Raw genomic sequence first — 17,842 nt, forward strand, 5'->3', positions numbered from 1 at the left:
CTGTCCCCAGACACGTGGGCTGCATCTCAAGGCTGGGTCCTGCCAAGGTTGGATCCTGCTGCTGTTTCCTCCCCTCTGCCAGACCGGTGTTGATAACCCCCCTCAGCACACACCCTCGGGTCCTCTCCCAACTGTGAGGGCTTTTTTCCTTTGTCATAATCCCCATTACACCATTCAGCGATGCCTTGCCATGGGCAAGGCTGCTTGTGCCTCAGTTTCCCCGAGCGGGGGGCAGCCCCAAGTACATCCCCGGGGACCACAACTCACCCCTACCCGCTCTCCCCTGCTCCCTTTGCAGCTCCCACCTTTGACTACGGGGACATGCCGTCACCGCTGAGCGAGTCGGAGAGCACCATCACGGTGCTGCTGCGGCCGGCACAGGGCAGAGGGGCTCCAATCAGGTAGGCTGGGGCTGTGCGAGGGTGAGACCCCCCCAGATGGGGTGGCATGGCATGGATGGTGGGGTCAAGTATCATGGGAGGGGCAGGACTGTCTTTTTCACAAAGCTAACCTGTGCCTGGCCCTCACCAGCACCTACCAGGTTATTGTAGAAGAAGACCAGCCCAAGAAGCTCAAGCGGGAGGTGGGTGGGCAGGAGTGCTTCCCGGTGCCGCTCACCTTCGACGATGCCGTGTCCCGGGGCTCTGTACACTACTTCGGGGCCGAGCTTCCCGCCAGCAGCCTCACCGAAGCCAAACCCTTCACCGTGGGGGACAACCAGACCTACAGCGGCTACTGGAACCCACCGCTGGAGCCCAAGAAGGCGTATCTCATCTATTTCCAAGCCATGAGCAACCTCAAAGGGGTGAGTAGCTGTGGGACCCCGCTGCAGCCATTGGGGTATCTGGGGTGCTGGTTGGACCAGGCAGGAGCCCACCTTGGGTCTGGGGGAGGGTCAGAAAAAACGGGACTTGTTTTAGATTCCCCTCCCTTGGGTCCCTGCTCTGGGCTCACCCACAGTGTCCTGCTCAGGGGCAGTTGTTGCTCCGGGCCACCCTTACGGCATGTTGAGATCATGGGTGGGTGTCCCCCTTCTTCCCAGCACCCCCAGGCTGTACCCGTCCCCCTCCCTGTGCCAATGCTGGGGGTGATGGAGCCCAGCCTCCACCACCCACTGCGGTATGAGCCAGGACCCCAACGAGTGCCAGTGTGGGATCGACCACCTTCCTGGCATAACCCAGGGGTGGAAAAGGACCATTTGGGCAGCAAGAGCCACGTGCGCGTTACTGGGACACGCTGCTGACACAGTGGCTGCTGCAGAGAGCTCCCGGGAGCTGCTGAGTTCCCAGTCTGCCTGCTCCCCGCCTGCGGCTGCCTGTTCTCTCCTGGAAGCTGTAGCAGCCCCTCCATCCCCCTGGGCTGATTTCCTCCAAGTCACCGGTGGGACCACTGGGACCCCCTGGGGACCCTCTCGGCTTCACGGGCTCCGGTAGCTCCTGTCCCACCCCAGGGAGGATGAGCTGTGAAAGCGAAGCAGCAGGACCACAACAGCATCCTTATCCTGCACGGCTCCATCTTGCCAGAAAGGTGCCGGTTTTTGAATCTTTTCCTCCGCTCCTGGATCATTCACACCTTGCTGGGTTGTAATTAGAGCTGAGACGGACAAGGAGGATCTCAGTGCTGGCTCGCTCGGGCACTGCTGGATAATAACTGGTGGCTGACGCTGTTTTATAGCGTTCCTGCTGGGAGGCAATGGATTTGTCCCGGCTGCTATCAGACGTTGCAAAAAAGCTGGATCCCAGCTTGGATTTTTTGTGGTTTTCGTGCCAGATGGAGAAAGAAGCAGGAGAAGCAAGAGCTGGCGACTTCAGTGGGGGGAAGCGGGCATGCTGCATGTGGGCACGTCTAGGTCCAGGGACCAATGGAGCAGCATTGCCAGCACTGGTGTCCTGAGGGGCTGGAGGATGCTTGGCGAAGAATGTGGTCCTGCCAAAATGGTGCTTTTTATTTTGCAACAGAAGTTGGATACACAGAAAGATGGAATATTTTATCTGAACCCATCCCTGAAAAAATGCAAATGCTAAAACTGTGGGAGAACTGAGCTTGGAAGCTCTCATGGCAACCTTGGCACCATGCGTGGAGCACCAGGGATGGGGCTTGTAGACGTTGATTGATGGAACCCCCCTGCCCCTCCACCGTGAAGCTCTGAATGATGACCTGGGAGTGTTTTAGCTGAAGTCGGTGACGTGCTTGTGACCTGCAGCTCAGCTGGGTCTGCTGGGTCCCTCTTTTGATGATCTTGAGCTTTCCTGTCCCCTCTGTGCCAGGAGCGATGGCCTCAGCTAAACCTGGGGATGCTGGGGACGGGTCATTCAGCAGCATCTCTTGGTGTGTGTGTCCCCAGGAGCTCCTTCAGCTCAGCAGCAGGTGCTGCAGCACAAATCACCTGCAAAATCCCTCGATCTGGGGGTCAAAGCTTCAACGGGACCAGCTTTGCCCAGAGCAGGAGTGGAGCCACTGGGATGCTCATCCGACACTGACCCCCCTTTTTTCCCCTCTATAGGAAACCCGGCTGAACTGTGTCCGGATCGCCCGCAAAGGTGAGCTCTCCCTCTCCCAGCCAGCGTGATCCCGCTGAGGCTTCATACCTGAACCTGTGGCTGCTCCGGCGGTCGGGGCTGTGCCGGCGGGCGTCGCTGCTGGCGCTGGCGGTGGTCGGGGGGTGCGCAGTGGTTATTACAGTCCCATCCCACGCTCTTGTTTCCTGCTTTCTTTGGTATCTGGTTTTTTCCCTTCATTGAGTTTAATGCCGTTATCGTGGTGGGAGGCCGGAGTCGGTGGTGCTGGATGCTGAATCCGGGGATGGACAAGCTTATGTTGGGCATGACAAAAGGTGGCATAAAGGGACCGTCTCACCCCATGGGAACAGAGAGAAGGATTCGCCCACGGTCATGGTGTGGCACTGCAGAGCCCCGTAACGTCTCGGTGGAATAAAATGTGTTCAAGGAGCAATGTGCATCCCATGGGACAAATCCCAGTGTTTTCCCATTTGATGTTGCTGACCCCCTACCCGGAGCTGAGCGTTGACCCCTCCTGCCTGTCCTTGTCCCCTGGCAGCTGCCTGCAAAGAGAGCAAACGTCCCCTGGAGGTGTCGCAGCACTCGGAGGAGATGGGCCTGATCCTGGGGATCTGTGCCGGAGGGCTCATCGTCCTGATTATCCTCCTGGGAGCCATCATCGTCATCATTCGGAAAGGGTAAGGAGATCCGGTGTGGCGGCTGGTGCCTCCGTCTGTCCCCTCTTTCCAGCTCAGCCCTTCACCACCCCAGCACTAACTGGGAGTTACTGGTGGTGATAACTGCGCTGGGCAGACTCCAAACCCTCCCTTGAGCTGTGCCCCCATGCGCTCGTGCATCCTGCCAGGCATGGTGCCCTCCTTGCTCTGTGATACCCGGCATGGCAGGAGGCACTGGGGACACTGGGGACCGAGGAGCAAAGTCCTGGGAATGTCCCTTTGCCCCGGGGCTCTGCAGCTTTGTCCCTCTTCCCCATATTTTTCAGTCTTTTGCCTCTTTTTCTGCTGCTTCTTGCCTTTGTGCTGCTCTGTCGATTCTGCATTAACGGAAATGCTCCTGGCCAGGATCGGGCTCGGAGGGGCCCAGCTGTCCCTGTCCCACCAGCTCTCCCCTTGCGAACAGCAGCTGGGGGACCCCAGGGCGTGCAGCCCTGTAACCCTCTAGCCTAAAATTACAAAAATCAGCTTGATCTGCACTGAGATATTGTCTCTGGGCTCCCCTGCTGCCTTGGCCAGCCTGGGGCCAGATCCGTCCTCATGAGCGTTGCTGTCTGGAGCCCGGCTCTGCTGGTCCCCTACTGCAGGGTTGGGTTAGGGATGGGGCCACATATGATTCCCTTGCATTGGGCTGGTGCTCCTGGAGACGGAGAGGAGGGGAAGTCGTGGCACGTTTCTGCTATCGCCACTCTGCCATGCCCCAAAGATGGTGGGCGAGCACCCAGCACCTCCCAGCACCAGTGGGAGCAGAGCCCCGGGGGTGCTTGGTTCTGAGGTGATGGCCAAAAAGAAACCTCCATCCACAGCTTTTGCCTGGAAAGCAGCGCAGTGTGTCCTGCTGAAATACACAGGCAGACTCTGGCTCTTGTCCTGGGCTTGGGTTCCTCCAGAGGGCTGGGAGGGGCAGCATTCCCCTCCCTCCAGGGCTGGGCAGGGGGCTGCCTGCCAGTGCCCACCCCAGGGTGCGGGTGTTCGGATCATCCTGCATCCTCCTGGGCTTGTTTTAATGGGGAACCACTGAGCTTCCAGAGAAATGTGAGCAATCCCTTGCTGAGAGCCTCCAGCTGGCTCTAAATAAGACGTTAACATTTGGGTGCATGCTGAAGGGGATGTTTTCCCAGGGGTGACGGTCCCTGGGGACCCCCAAACTGCTCTCCCACCCCCACAGGGGTCCCTGCTCGCTGGGGAGCCGAGCAGGGCTGGTGTGGATGCAGCCGTGGCCATCACGGCACAGTGGGAGGGAGGAGGGTGAGGGCTTTTCGGGACACTCATCCCCGGGGGCGCTGGGGATGCGGCTGCTGCTTTTCACTCGGGCGCAGCGCCCTGGAAAGCAGCTTCTTACCGTGTGGTACTCGAGGCGACCCAGAGCCGGGGGGGCTCTCAAAGCAGGGGAGAAAGGGCAGCAATTAAACACCTTCCCCGTGCAGGGCTTGGGCTGATGGAAGGAAAGCACGTTAACAGCCAGCGGGGAGACAAAAATAGCAGGGCGCAACCTCAGCCCGTGTAAATCTGCAGATATCTTTATGGCTTCATTCTCCCTTCAAGGATTCTTGCTGTTTTATGCCAGCTGGAAAAGCAAGGCTGTGGCATCCCTGCACGCTGCGAGGGGTGCAGGACTGGCTCGTGGCTCCCTGCCTGCTGTTGCTCTGGGCTGATGCCCGTGCATACGGCATCGGATCTGTCCTTGATGGAGCAAATGCCAGCGGTGCCGATGTGTTTTCGGGAGCAATGCTGTTGGGATGGTGGGTAGGAAGCCAGGAGTGCGGCTGCTGCATTCCCATTGCCCGTGCTGCGGGGCGGGAGGAGGAGGAGGAGCAGCTTTGCTTCAGTATCCTGGGGTGAACCTGTCAAAGGACAAACCAGAGCCACAAATCAGACCTAGTGCCAAGGGCCCTGAATTCAGGGCTGTTGGGAAGCTGGGACGGGCCCATAAATCTCCTCCAGAGTGTTTTGCCGTTGGAAAAATACTGATGTGGTGGAATGGAAATGCGCCCCCAGAATATGCTCGCCCTTAATAAATGGTGCACTGAAAACACGTCCTGACCCCACCTTCCTCACTGGGGTTGCCCGGCCCCTGACTGCCTCCCTGGGGGATGCCCTACATTTTGGACATGTTTGCCTTTCAGTCTTAAAAGTTATGGAATAAGCCTTTGGACAGGGGTGCTACGGACGCCCCACCGCCAGTGCGGGGACCGTGGTCACCCTGCGAGGTGGTGCTTGGGCTCTGCCATCTGGACGTCGACCCCTGCCCGGAGTAAATAACCTATGGATGCAAAAGGGGACCCAGGTTTCTTTACGGCGCATTTAATTTTCTGGCAGCCGAGTTGCCCCGTAACCCCCCTTCCCTATGCCGGAAAAAAGCTGCTTATGCAACTTCTGCTGTTCTCTTTTGTTTGCATGCTTGCCAGGAGGAACTACTATTCTTATTCCTATTACCCGTAAGTAATTGTCATTCTCTCTCTCCTTTGCCCTTCCTCCTGGCCCCCCTTGCCCTGCTGCTCCAAGTCCTTTTCTCCGTCAAGTATATTTTAAGGGCCTCTTTGGCTCGGGGAAAATAATGCCGCTGCGCTCGTTAGAGACCGAAGGCAGCGTAAAGGGGAAGGGCCAGTGGCTCCGGGTTGAATTCTGGATTTTGGCAGTGCCTTCTGGTGTCCCGGCCCCACCAAGATGCCGGTGTGGGCTCAGATCTCCTGTTTATCCTTTCCCTGGTTTAATCCTTGCTCTGGCTTCTTGAGAGCCTGATGCTGCCTCAAAAACATTCCATCAATTTTTTTTTCTTAAATATCTCAAATTTGGGGTGTGAGGTTCAGTCCCAGTGAGAGCTTCTGGGATCCCCAACGGGGACCTTGCATGGGGTGGAAAAGCCTACTGTTACCCCTTGTCCTCTCGCTACAGGCCCTATTAAAGAGTCTGGCCCCATCTTATAAGACCCTTTAAGTATTGAAAGACAGCAATAAAGTCTTCCCAGAGCCTTCTCTTCTCCAGGCTGAACAACCTCAACTCTCTCAGCCTTTCCTCATAGGAGAGGTGCTCCATCCTCTGATCGCTTCTGGGGCCCCCTTCTGGACCTGCTCCACGAGGTCCATGTCTGTCTCCTACCGCTTGCACGCGTACCGTGCAGCGCAGTGGTGCACGTGGCGTGTTGGATGGTCGATGTTGCAGTGGGGGTGGCACGGCGCGATGGGTGGGAGAAACGGGGCTGGAGGAGAGCTGGGGCTGCCCTGTGCAACACCAGCGGGCCAAGGAGAGCCTTCACTTGCCCAAGGAGCGATCCCAGCTGTTCCAGACGTGGGGCGTTTTGGGGAGGGGACAGGAGGGAGCATTGAGGATGAGGAGCTGGAGTTGCTGCGGCCGGCGTGGGATGATCCACATGGAACGGTGACCAGCTTGGGGCACTGGAAGATCAAAGCGTGGTGACCACTGGGGGAAATAATCTGTCCTACTCCCCGAAATAATCCGAGCCCGGTAGCTTTGAGGTGATTTTACAGGACTGTCAGGTCAGCCCTGCTTACGTGTTGTTCTTCCCCCTCCTCACCTTTGCATCCGCTGGCAGAAAACCCGTCAACATGACCAAAGCGACCATTAACTACCGCCACGAGAAGACGCACATGATGAGTGCCATTGACAGGAGCTTCACCGACCAGAGCACGCTGCAGGAGGACGAGCGCCTGGGGCTCTCCTTCATGGACACCCACAACTATGGCAACCGAGGTAAGGAATGGGGAACAGGGAACCCCAGCATCTCCCCACTCCCATCCAGCTGCGACAGGGGTCCCCTAAATATCCCAGAAACAACTGAAATATTTACCTGAGGGTCAGTATTGGGTATTGCATCTATTTTAGCCTGATGTGTGTGACACATTGCAGGCCTTCCCGTGCCCTGCAAGGAAGCATCCAAGGGCATCGATCTTATCAGGGTCTGTAGTAGCTTTTATTGTCATCCAGATTTTGCTGAAGGCTCGAGTTGGGTCTCTGCATCTTCATCTCTGGCAGCAGAGATCTGAGCTTGTGGCTGGGAGGGTTGAGGCCATCTGGGGGCTCAAACGCTGGCTGCAGCCCCCCGAGGCTGGGTGAACCCCAACTCTTTGCCTTATGCTGTGGTTGAAAGCTTTGCACCAGCCTTCACTCAGCACACCTGGCGTGGCTTTGCTCCGCAGGGTTCTGCGTGGCCCTGGGCTTTGAAGGGTTAAAGACCCACCGTGTTTACATCGGAGGGAGACTGATAATTTAACACCCACCGGGGTATGCATCTTGGTGCTGATTTAGTTGTAAAATAACTCGTTGGATGCCCCAGTTTCAACCATATGCTAATAACATCTGTTACAGTAACTTCAAGATGCTGCTTACCCGCAGCTCTTCTCCACCGGCTGCGGGATTAATACGCTTCCCAGCATTGTCTCGCGGATAATAGAAGCCCAGAGGGCAAAGTTTTTCTTCTCTTAATACATCTAGCTAGGTGTATTATTTTTTGGTTACTGTCCTTGAAACGCTCAAAGGCTGGTGGGTCTCTGAGTGGGCTGAGCTGGGGCTGCTGGTCCTCGGTTTCTTTAGGGGAGGGGGCTCTGGGGCCTGATCCTGCTCCCACCCGCTTGCTTGCTCTGCTGCTGGCTGCTCCTCATCCTTCTGCTTGGTACAGGGTGGAGGATGAGATGTGGGGAGCTTGGGCTCTCTGCCACAGCTGGGGACAGCCTCTGCCGGCCACCCGCTGCCCATAAGCATCATTAATTAATGCAGGCAATGGGCTGCTCTGCTCCGTGACCAGCTGGGGGCTGCTCCCCACCGTGCCTCAGTTTCCTTGTGTTTAAAAAAAAAGTCACGGATACTTCTCACAGAAACGCAAGTGGGGCTCAGCGTGTGGCCGTGCAGAACTGTCAGCACCTTGCAAACGCCTGCAACTAATTTATCATTAAACCCAGCGGCCGGTGCGCCCGTCAGCCGTGCCATGGGGCGCAGCGTGGCCGTCCCAGGCTGTCCCGTTGGTTCAGCCACGCGTTGGTGGCCTGCAAGGGAGCTGTTTCTGGTTGCAGAGCTTGGAGCATTGTCTCCTTGGGGCTGTGGTGCCTGATGGAGACCCTGCTCTGTGTGTGTGCTGCACCCGTGTTGCCCCCACACTGCACCCACGTTGCACAGGGAGCTGGGAGGGGCAGGCGGGGGGTGAGGGGCAGCTCCTTGCATTTGAGCAGACCAAAAAAAATAAAGCCTGGGAGCTCTGTGAGCAAGCAGGCAAGGGTGATTTTTAGAAATGTTGTTAGGGGAGACGGCATCCAGGATGCACCATCTTGCAAAGCTGCTTCCCAGCAGCGTGTGGATGGTGTTCCAGGCTGGGTGCTGCAGGGTCCGTGCCTGCTGCATCTCTTGGCAGCAGTGGAGAGCGTCAGGTTTTGTGCAAACCCAGGTTTCAGGAGCCAGTGTGGGACCTTGCCCCGACAAACGCAGGCGAGGTCTTAGTCTGGCTCTGCTGGTAATTACATGGCAAAGGTATAAACCAGGTAAATACTGCATAAACTCCCCCATTAAACAGCAGCGAGCTCCATTTGTGTCAGCACTAGGAATAAGGTGCCAGTATCTAGCAGCGAGGAAAATTAACTGTTAAGCTGGGCTGGAGACTTCGGCAATGCGATTATTCAAGTCAGGACTTTGTGTGAATGTCTGGGCATGTAGCTCTTACTCGTCTGGTTGGGAGTTAATTGCACTAATCAATGGGAAATAAGCTTATTAACCCTCTTAAGGTCCTGCCCACTGATTTCTGCGAGACCTGCTGTGGTCCTAAAAGGCTGTTTTTGGCTTTGTGATGTAGGAAGAGCTGCAGAGAGCACAGAGAGGGTCTGGACCACTTGTGGCCCCCAGAGAGAGACCGGCTGCAGCACCAGCATCTCTTGGGGGTGTTCCCAGGTGCCTTCTCGTCCTCCTCTGTGCGTGCAAGGAGGTGATGGGGCTGCGGTCCAAGGCTTTGCTCCCCTGATGGCCCCTGGTTCTCCCTCCCCTTCTGCAGGCGACCAGCGCAGCAGCGTGGTCAATGAGTCCAGCAGCTTGCTGGGGGGCTCCCCCCGCCGCCAGTGTGGCCGCAAAGGTTCGCCGTATCACACTGGGCAGCTCCATCCCGCCGTGCGGGTGGCGGATCTCCTCCAGCATATCAACCAGATGAAGACAGCAGAAGGCTATGGCTTCAAGCAGGAGTACGAGGTGAGAGTATCTTGGTGCGAGCACCTTGTGCTGGCGTCTCGGGGAAGGTGGGAGGTAGGATGGACAAGGTAGTGCGGGCAGGACCTGTGTGTGAGGAGAAGATGCTCCAGACCTGGAGCCGCACTGCTCTGGACAGCAGGAACCGGAGCTCACAGCTCTCTGGACAGGCATCATCAGCACGAGGGGTGACCCTGCGTCTGGATCAAATCTCTGGTCCTGGCAGCTCAGGATTTAATTGTCAGCTTGAACAGGTCCCTGAGATGAGCCAAACCAGCCATCCTGCACCTCTCCCGTCTGCAGTGCATCATCCCGCCCCTCCTGCATGGGACCCGGATGCTTCTCCCTTTCTCAGGTCCTCCTGGGCACCGTGGTGTCATGTTCTTCTGCTCTTCGACACACTTGTCCTGTGATAAGCGTGGCCATAGCCTAAGGACAAGCAAATTCTCTATAATCTGGCAGCTCCCAAGACCGTGAAGACCCCAGGGAGAGGACATGGGAGAGGGTGGTCCCAGAGGGAGGGAAGTCCCTCCCAAGGGTCGTTGGCTGCATCGTGCCCATCCTGCCGGCGCGCTTGTAACGGAGTGGGTTATTCTGCGCGCCTCTGCCGCAGTGCGCCCGGTGGGGTTGATTTCCTGACTCCTCAGTGTCCCACAGGTCTGGCAATTGAAATTTCCCAGTGAAATTACTGTTTAATGCTTCGTTGTTTCAAGTGCAGGAGCTTTTTTCCCCCGGCTTTCATGTATTGGACAAACCAGGCCTTGCTATAATCATTACTGCTCCTTGAAAAGCTGCTGTATGTTCTTGGAACTAGTCATTTGAAAGCACTCAGATATTATGCGAGGGGAGAAAACATGTAATTTCCTTCCACTTCCCTCCTCTTACGCCAATCTATGAATGTTACTGTTATTACACACAAACCTATTCTGTGCTGGGGAGAGAAAGGGACTGGGGAGGTTTAGGAAAAAAACCACAACCAACTCTGGAAAAAAAACAGGCAGTCTATAATTTGCTGGAAAATGGGGTATTTTGTGGATACAACAGAAGTGTGTAGCTGGCAGAGCGTGCTACGGAGATGGAGCTGGGCCTGTGGGACCTGGCTGCTGGGGTGCAGAGACCACCCTGTCTGCCCTGCTCCCCGGGAAGGCTGTGGGGCTGGGGGAAACCCTACAATCCTGCCCTCGGGTCGTGACAGCCATCCCTTCCTTACAGAGTTTCTTTGAAGGCTGGGATGCTTCGAAGAAGAAAGACAAGACCAAAGGGAGACAGGATCACGTGTCGACATGTGAGTGCCTTTAGCAAAGGCTTAGACACCCTGAACAGCTTGAAAAACCTTCTAAAGGGCTTTGGGGGCTTTTTTTGGTAGGTGTGTGGCCCATGGCAAGGGGTAAACTGGCGGGGTTTGGTTGGTCAAGGGCAGCAGAAAGGTCCTTGCTTAATGCAGGGGTCCCAGCCAGGGAGCTCCTGCTGGGCATCGGGCACTGGAGCAAATAGGAGGGCTGGGGCTGGATACCTCTTGAGGATGGGGCACTTCGGGGTGATGGTAACATCACCATGATATTGGGTGGTGCTGGAAGGGCCCAGGTAACGGGGGGTGTTTTCTTGTATGGACTGATGAGAAACTGCAGCTCAGTCCCAGGGAGCTTCTGGTATGGATGTGCAGGATGAGACAAAGGGGTTAAAGGATGAGTTTTTAGAACAGAAGATTGGGGAATGGCTTGACCCTGTGGAAGAGGGGGTGCCCCTCACCAGCTCCCTCCACAGTCAACATGGCACGGCCACCTTGCTCCAGGCTGCCCCTCTGGTGCTGTTCCTGCAGGGATGGAGACACCAAGCCTGGGCCCCCAGGAGCTCTGGTGCTCTCCACCTCCCACATGCTTTGTTCCACAGATTTATCCCTTCTGCTCTAGGATTGTCCAGGTCCCCAGGTGGACAGCGAACGTTGGTCAGAGCTCTCCGTTCAGCCCTCTGGGCTCTGGCCATCCCGGTGCCCTGCCGGGGCAGATGGTGGGTGCCCTCTGTCTGTGGCGGGACTGGGCAGAGCTCAGGGAGATACCGTGCTGAAAGCCGCTCCCCCGTGTCCCTGCTGGTCTAAGCCACCATCTTTTGGAAAGACCTCCACCAGCTTGTATTTATTGCTCCCGAATACAACCCACCTGCCGGCGTTTGGCAGATTTCTGGTGCAAAACGATCGCAAAGGGCGCCCAGGGACGTGGTGGGGTGACATGCCGTCCCCATGCTCACCCCCCTGGGGTGCTGATGGTCCCTTCTCCCCTTGCTCTCCAGACGACCGTCACCGTGTGAAGCTGCACCCGCTGCTGGGTGATCCCAACTCAGACTACATCAATGCCAACTACATCGATGTAAGTGGGGATGGTGCCTCTCTCCATGGAGGGTCTGGGCTGGGACAGGAGAGTCCCGTGGGCTGTCAGCATCTGTCCAGCAGCGTTTGGAGGAGCTCAGCCCAGGACAGGCTGATCTGTGACCTGAGAAATGCCATGAAGAGCCTGCCTGATTCACGTCCATCAGCAATTTCTGCTTGCTGCGTCTCTCCCTCCTCTGCTCCACTCTATCCCTCCTTTCTCATTCCCTCTCTCCTCCCCTTGTTCATCCTCTCTTCTCCCCTCACGTGCTCTCGTGGCCACGGATCTCCCTCCTCCCTGGGCGGAGGATGCAGATGTTGAATGGGCCAAGGGACCAGCTGGGGACTCACTGGGATACCCCCCGATCCTGTCAGTGCCTGTGAGTCTGGGCAGAGCTCAGCCCTGGTGTCCCCTAAGAGTGATGTTGCCCAAGAGTGATGTCCCCGTTGCCTCCAGCGGCCAGGGAAGGTGCAGGAAGGCTCCCTCAGGCACGGGGCTTGAGCATCTCCTGGAAGCAGCAGCAAGTGCCACTCTTCCCTCCTTTCCAGAGGATGTCATCTGGCATTGGTGGCCTGATGAACCATCATGGGTTCCCTGTGCCCAAGCAGCATCCCCGTGCCTGTCCCCTGTCCCCGTGTGTCCTTTCTCCCCTGTGGCTCTCCATGACCTGCTCTGGGGCTAGTGCTCTAACCTGTCTCTTGAGCTGTACCTCACTAATGTCTCTGTCTCTGATCTTTTTCTCTCAAACTTGTGTCCCAATGGGATCCTTAAGATTCGGATTAATCGAGAAGTAAGTAGACAGTTCCCCTCTCCGTCCTTCTCTGTGCTCCCATCTCCTCCCAGGTGTCATACCGGGCAGTGTGGCGTTAAATAGCACCTGGGAGAGGCAGGCTGGGAAAATGTGTGGATGAACTTGGGTACAGTCCAGGGAAGGGGAAAGTGAGGTCTCCATGGTGGCACATCCTCCCCGGGGTGACGGAGAGCAGGGGCCCTGTGCTTGGAGGAGAGGCTGAATTCAACCCACAGAAATCCCCCATGAAAGGACCTGTGGTGGGTGGCCATGGCCAGGATGTGGAACACTGGGTCCCTGGTCCCTTTGGCAGTGGCCTCGCTGGGACATGCTCTTCGGGCTAGCGTGTCCCTGTTAAGAGCTGGGAACGGCCTCAGTAAGTGGCTGGGATGAAGGAAGGGAGCGGGGCTGTCGCTCAGCATCGTGTGGCTGCTGAGGGATGGGATATCACTGGGTCGAGCCAATGGACCCCAGGATGCTCACAGAGTGCTGCTGGGGACTTTGGTGCATTACAGGGGTGAGGATTGGGTGTTAGATGAGCCTGTCACGGGATGTGGGACGTGCACCCTCCCAGGACAGGGTGCACCGGCTGCAGGGTGGCTGCTGAGCCGCTGCCTGCTCCTGCAGTGGCGGGTGGCACTACACTGGTGGCCAGGACCTGGCCCAGCAGACGTGGGGGGTTGCCACCACTTGGCTGACTGGGAAATGTTTTACGGGGCTGTGCCGCAGCTTTCCAGTGTCCCAGTGTCCCTTCAAGTTGGGACTGACGTCTCTGCTTCCCTTGCAGGGCTACCACAGGTCCAACCACTTCATAGCCACGCAAGGTGAGCTGCCCCATCCTTCTTCCCTGTGCACTCTCGGACGGTGGTTTGGCAGCTCCTGATTTAGCAGCTGGGTTTTGTCCCTGGTGGGATTTAACCTTGTGTGGGCAAGAAGGGGAGGGAAGGGGCTGATTCGGGGCCAAACGGGGCGGTAGCAATGTGGAGCAGCTCCCACCCCTCCTGCCACCCCACAGCACTGTGTGTCCCCGGGCGAAGGGGTGGTTTTGGCCAACGTGGAGGGTATTGGGGTTTGGTTTTGCTTAAAATGCTGTGGGGGTGTTTGTGCCACAGAGGCAGGAGGGGAAATGTGGTGGCATCACGGTGCCCGTTCATCTCTGGTGGCCTTTCCTCCATCATGCAGGGCCCAAGCAGGAGATGGTGTATGACTTCTGGCGCATGGTGTGGCAGGAGCACTGTTCCAGCATCGTGATGATAACCAAGCTGGTGGAGGTGGGCCGGGTAAGGACCCATCCCATCCCTCTCCCTCCTGGCTCTGGCTCTGCCAGAAGCTTCCTCCGCAGAGCTGAAACCCCATCCCGTCCTCTCCTTGAAGGTGAAATGCTCCAAATACTGGCCAGATGACTCCGAGATGTACGGGGACATCAAGATCACCCTGGTGAAGTCGGAGACGTTGGCTGAGTACGCCGTCCGCACCTTCGCTCTTGAGAGGGTACGGCACCGTTCCTGCCAGCCGCGGCCTGCCTGACCCTGCCCTCGCAGGCAGAGGACCAGCTGCCTCGGGCATCTCTAACCATCGCTAGATTGGCATTTACCAACACCCTATTTATTTACCCCAACATGGGGCTTTCACCCCTGATGGAGGAGCAGCCTCTGAGCCCTGGGGATGCTGGTAGCTTCTCCCTTTGCCTTTTCCCTGGCTCTGTGCCCTCTGCCGGGGCAAGCGGCTCAGCCCTGCTTTGGTTTCAGCAGTGAGTGAGTATTTAATTTCCATGTGAGCACCACATAATTGCAGCGAGGGTGAAGGATGCTTTTTCTCCTCCGGGCTGGAGTGCAGGTTATGTGGCCATTACTCTCCAGCACAGTACCTGGGGATGGAGCTGGTGCTATTTACCCCTTAATCTACAGGAATGTGAAATTAGTGTCTAGTTATAGGGCAGGTCACAAAGATGCTCATGGAATTAGGCCCGTGGCTGCCGCCGCCTCCTCCTCTCCCTCCTTCAGCTGGCGTTTAACCCTCTTGCAGCCAAGGAAGAGGGAGCTGTGGGGCTGTCAAAGCATCCGACTGCTGCGTGGTCTGTCTCGCTGGATGCTGAGCTGGCAAAATCATGGATTCCCAAGAAAATTAGGTGTTTGGGCAGCTTTGCCCTCCCTGTGCACCCTCGCTCCATCTCAGCCTTCCCTTGCAGCGGGGCTACTCGGCCCGGCATGAGGTGAAGCAGTTCCACTTCACGTCGTGGCCTGAGCACGGCGTCCCGTACCATGCCACGGGGCTGCTGGCCTTCATCCGCAGGGTGAAGGCGTCCACACCGCCCGACGCCGGCCCCATCGTCATCCACTGCAGGTATGTGCATGGCCGTGGGGCAGAGCTGGCTGTGGGGAGCGTCCTCTGGGCTGGGGTTTGGTGGGGTATGGATGGTCGTTGCAGGGGGAGCGCTGTGTCCTGGGTGGGTGCTTAGCCTCTGGCTCCGAGTGATGCTAAAAGCTCTGAATGATGCTAAAATACTCAGCAGGAAAATATAAAATACATAAATTGGGTTTGTAACCAGGAAGGGCTGAGGCAGGGAAGGCACTGGGGCTGGTGGTGTGAGGTTGGATGTCCCTCCACGATGGCATCTGGCTGTAAAATATCACCCCTGGGCTAGTGGCAGCGGCTGTTGGTGGTCCAGGGGGGCCAAGCAGGGAGCAGCACCTTTTTGGAGCCTGCCCCAGCACCCGTTACTGATGACACAGCTCTGCCCCCGTGGGCAAGGGTGGCACGAGGGGACGGGCAGCTTGGCCGCTGCTGATGGTCAGGACGTTGGGTCTGGCCGAGGGAGAGGTGGGGAGGGGCAGCCCCGTTCCCAGGGTTACCCGCAGGGCTGTCCCCACAGGGCTCAGCCCCTGGGACACTGCAGCTGGGAGAACACCGGTGGCATGTCTGAGCGGGGAGCGGTGGCTTTCTGTCCCCGAGCAGGCATCCCCACACGACAGGTTAATGGCCCTTCCTCCGCTGGGCAAACAAGGAGGAGCTGATGAGCAGGAGGGACTTTTTTTTATTTGATTTCTCCCTGTCAGTTGCCTCATCAGTATTCATTCACTGGCAGCAGCGAGTGTGATTAGTGCCCATAGCCTGTAATCACTGATAATCACGGCGAATGATTCATCAGCCCCAGAAATTAGTATTTCACTGGAAAAGACTTTGTAGGGAAGGAGCGGGGGGAGTGGTTCTGTTCCCGACGCATCGCAGGGAGGGTCGTTGCATCGGTAGGTCTTTCAAGGCAGGGACAAGCATGCCGGGATTTGGGATATCGCCGCTGCTTGGTCATCTGGCTCCAGGCATCCTGCTGGGCTCAGCCTTCACCCGAGGGTCCTCCCTGGGGGAATTCAGACCCTCTCTGTGCTGGGGTGCCTCCTTGTGCTCTCAGGGCTCAGCGCTGAGCATCCTCCTCTCCCGCTGCCTCTGTCAGCCCTTTTGGGATGAGGTCCCGGAGGACTCTTGGCGCTCAGATGGTTTAGCTACTGGTTTTGTTGCAAAAACCCTGTATTTTCTTGTCTTAAAGCAAAAATGAACCGTAGATGTGGGTGCCCACGCTCCCACCCACCACCTGACCATCTTGCAGCCCCCAGGCCACTGTAGCAGTGTGTTTGAGTGGGTGGTGGAGAAGGTGGTTTAAGGCAAAAGTGGGCTGTGGTTATGGAGGCGTGCGAGGTCCTGGCGCCTTCCTTGCCTGGACCCCAGCTGTGCCCACACCCATGGGCAGGGGCTGTATGTTGAGCCCTTGGCCCCACAGACCTTGCTCTGTGCCCGCTGGCGCCTTGGACCGTGTGTGGATGCTGTGCAGACTGGGAATGTGTTTGCTGTGTTTTCCCCCTCCATCCCTAGTGCCGGCACGGGGAGAACAGGCTGCTACATCGTCCTGGACGTTATGTTGGACATGGCTGAGTGTGAGGGTGTCGTGGACATCTACAACTGCGTGAAGACCCTTTGCTCGCGGAGGATCAACATGATACAGACAGAGGTGAGCTGGTGTTGGGGACAGCCGGGGACGTGGGGCTGTTGTCACCAGCAGGTTGTGGAGGCTCAGCCCTCTCCCCTTTCCTCCCCCTGAAAGGAGCAGTACGTCTTCATTCACGACGCCATCCTGGAAGCCTGCCTGTGCGGGGAGACCAGCATCCCCGCCAGCGAGTTCAAGCCCACCTACAAGGAGATGGTGAGGATAGAGCCGCAGAGCAACTCCTCGCAGCTGCGGGAGGAGTTCCAGGTGAGCGGCCCCAAAATCCCTGCGTCCCACCTGCAACGCTGCCTTGCTCCTCACCCTCCTGGTGCCCACCACCGCTGGCACCAGCAGGCTCTGACGAGCAGCAGGTGGGGGTTTTGGCCCTGGTGCAGGCAGGAGAGGAGCTAAGGGGAGCATGTGTACTCGCAGACCCTGAACTCGGTGACTCCGCACCTGGACGTGGAGGAGTGCAGCATCGCCCTCCTGCCCCGCAACCGGGAGAGGAACCGCAGCATGGACGTCCTGCCGCCCGACCGATGCCTTCCCTTCCTCATCTCCGTGGACGGAGACAGCAACAACTACATCAACGCGGCCTTAACTGATGTGAGTGTGCTGTGGGGAGGGAAGGGGCCGGTTTGGGTTGTCTCGGGCAGCTTTTCACGGCAAAATCTCGCTTGGTTTGAATTTACACCCTTGTTTTGCACAAGGGTGTGAAGGCACATGGCAGCTGTGTGCAGGGAGAGGAAGGGCTGGGGCCGGTGTAGTGGGGTCCTTCAACCCTTTTTTTGCCTAGCATCATCTTGCTCATCTTGAAAGAGCTTTTTGGCTGGTCTAACAAGCTGCAAACAAAGGGTCTTCATTTATTTCGTAGGAAAATGGAGCACAGGAGGGAGGGGAAGCTCTGGGAGGGGCTGGCAGCACTGAGCTCCCCCATGCGCTGCCAGCACCTTGCCGTGTATCCTCCTGCCCATCCTCCCAGTGCAACTGAGGGGGCTCTGACTGCTCCCAAAGCTACTGTGCAGTTAGAAAGGACACCCATGATGGCTAAGCTATTTCCTACCTGCTGACGACCGCAAAGCAGAGCAGAGAGGATGCTGCAGGCTCTGAGCCCACACCGAGTGATGGGTCATTTATCACTGAAACCACTTTCCTCTCCTTGAAATAAGCTGGGGTGCTTTGCACCAGCAGCGCTGAGCCCTGCCGCACCCTGGGCACCTTCCCCGAACCCTCCTGGTGGCAGCTGAGCACCAGCACCCGGCTGAGCCCTGGGTTTTTTCACCCTTGGGTGATTTACCTTT

The 17,842-nt window shown here is 57.4% G+C and overlaps 1 protein-coding gene across 1 annotated transcript in view; it reads left to right on the plus strand.

Moving 5' to 3' along the window:
* Nucleotides 1-17,842, plus strand: part of PTPRU (protein tyrosine phosphatase receptor type U) — a 76,315-nt gene that overhangs the window by 38,155 nt on the left and 20,318 nt on the right. The window contains exons 11-25 of the mRNA XM_064471567.1: nt 299-401; nt 532-805; nt 2,504-2,540; nt 3,058-3,196; nt 6,786-6,943; nt 9,225-9,415; nt 10,625-10,697; nt 11,699-11,775; nt 13,353-13,389; nt 13,748-13,845; nt 13,940-14,056; nt 14,754-14,908; nt 16,430-16,565; nt 16,659-16,808; nt 16,974-17,147. Coding sequence (XP_064327637.1) covers nt 299-401; nt 532-805; nt 2,504-2,540; nt 3,058-3,196; nt 6,786-6,943; nt 9,225-9,415; nt 10,625-10,697; nt 11,699-11,775; nt 13,353-13,389; nt 13,748-13,845; nt 13,940-14,056; nt 14,754-14,908; nt 16,430-16,565; nt 16,659-16,808; nt 16,974-17,147 — 1,919 coding nt within the window. The remainder of the gene's footprint in view (nt 1-298; nt 402-531; nt 806-2,503; nt 2,541-3,057; nt 3,197-6,785; nt 6,944-9,224; nt 9,416-10,624; nt 10,698-11,698; nt 11,776-13,352; nt 13,390-13,747; nt 13,846-13,939; nt 14,057-14,753; nt 14,909-16,429; nt 16,566-16,658; nt 16,809-16,973; nt 17,148-17,842) is intronic.

This window comes from Phalacrocorax carbo, chromosome 22, assembly GCF_963921805.1.
Source record: "Phalacrocorax carbo chromosome 22, bPhaCar2.1, whole genome shotgun sequence".
NCBI classification, from domain to species: Eukaryota; Metazoa; Chordata; class Aves; order Suliformes; family Phalacrocoracidae; genus Phalacrocorax; species Phalacrocorax carbo.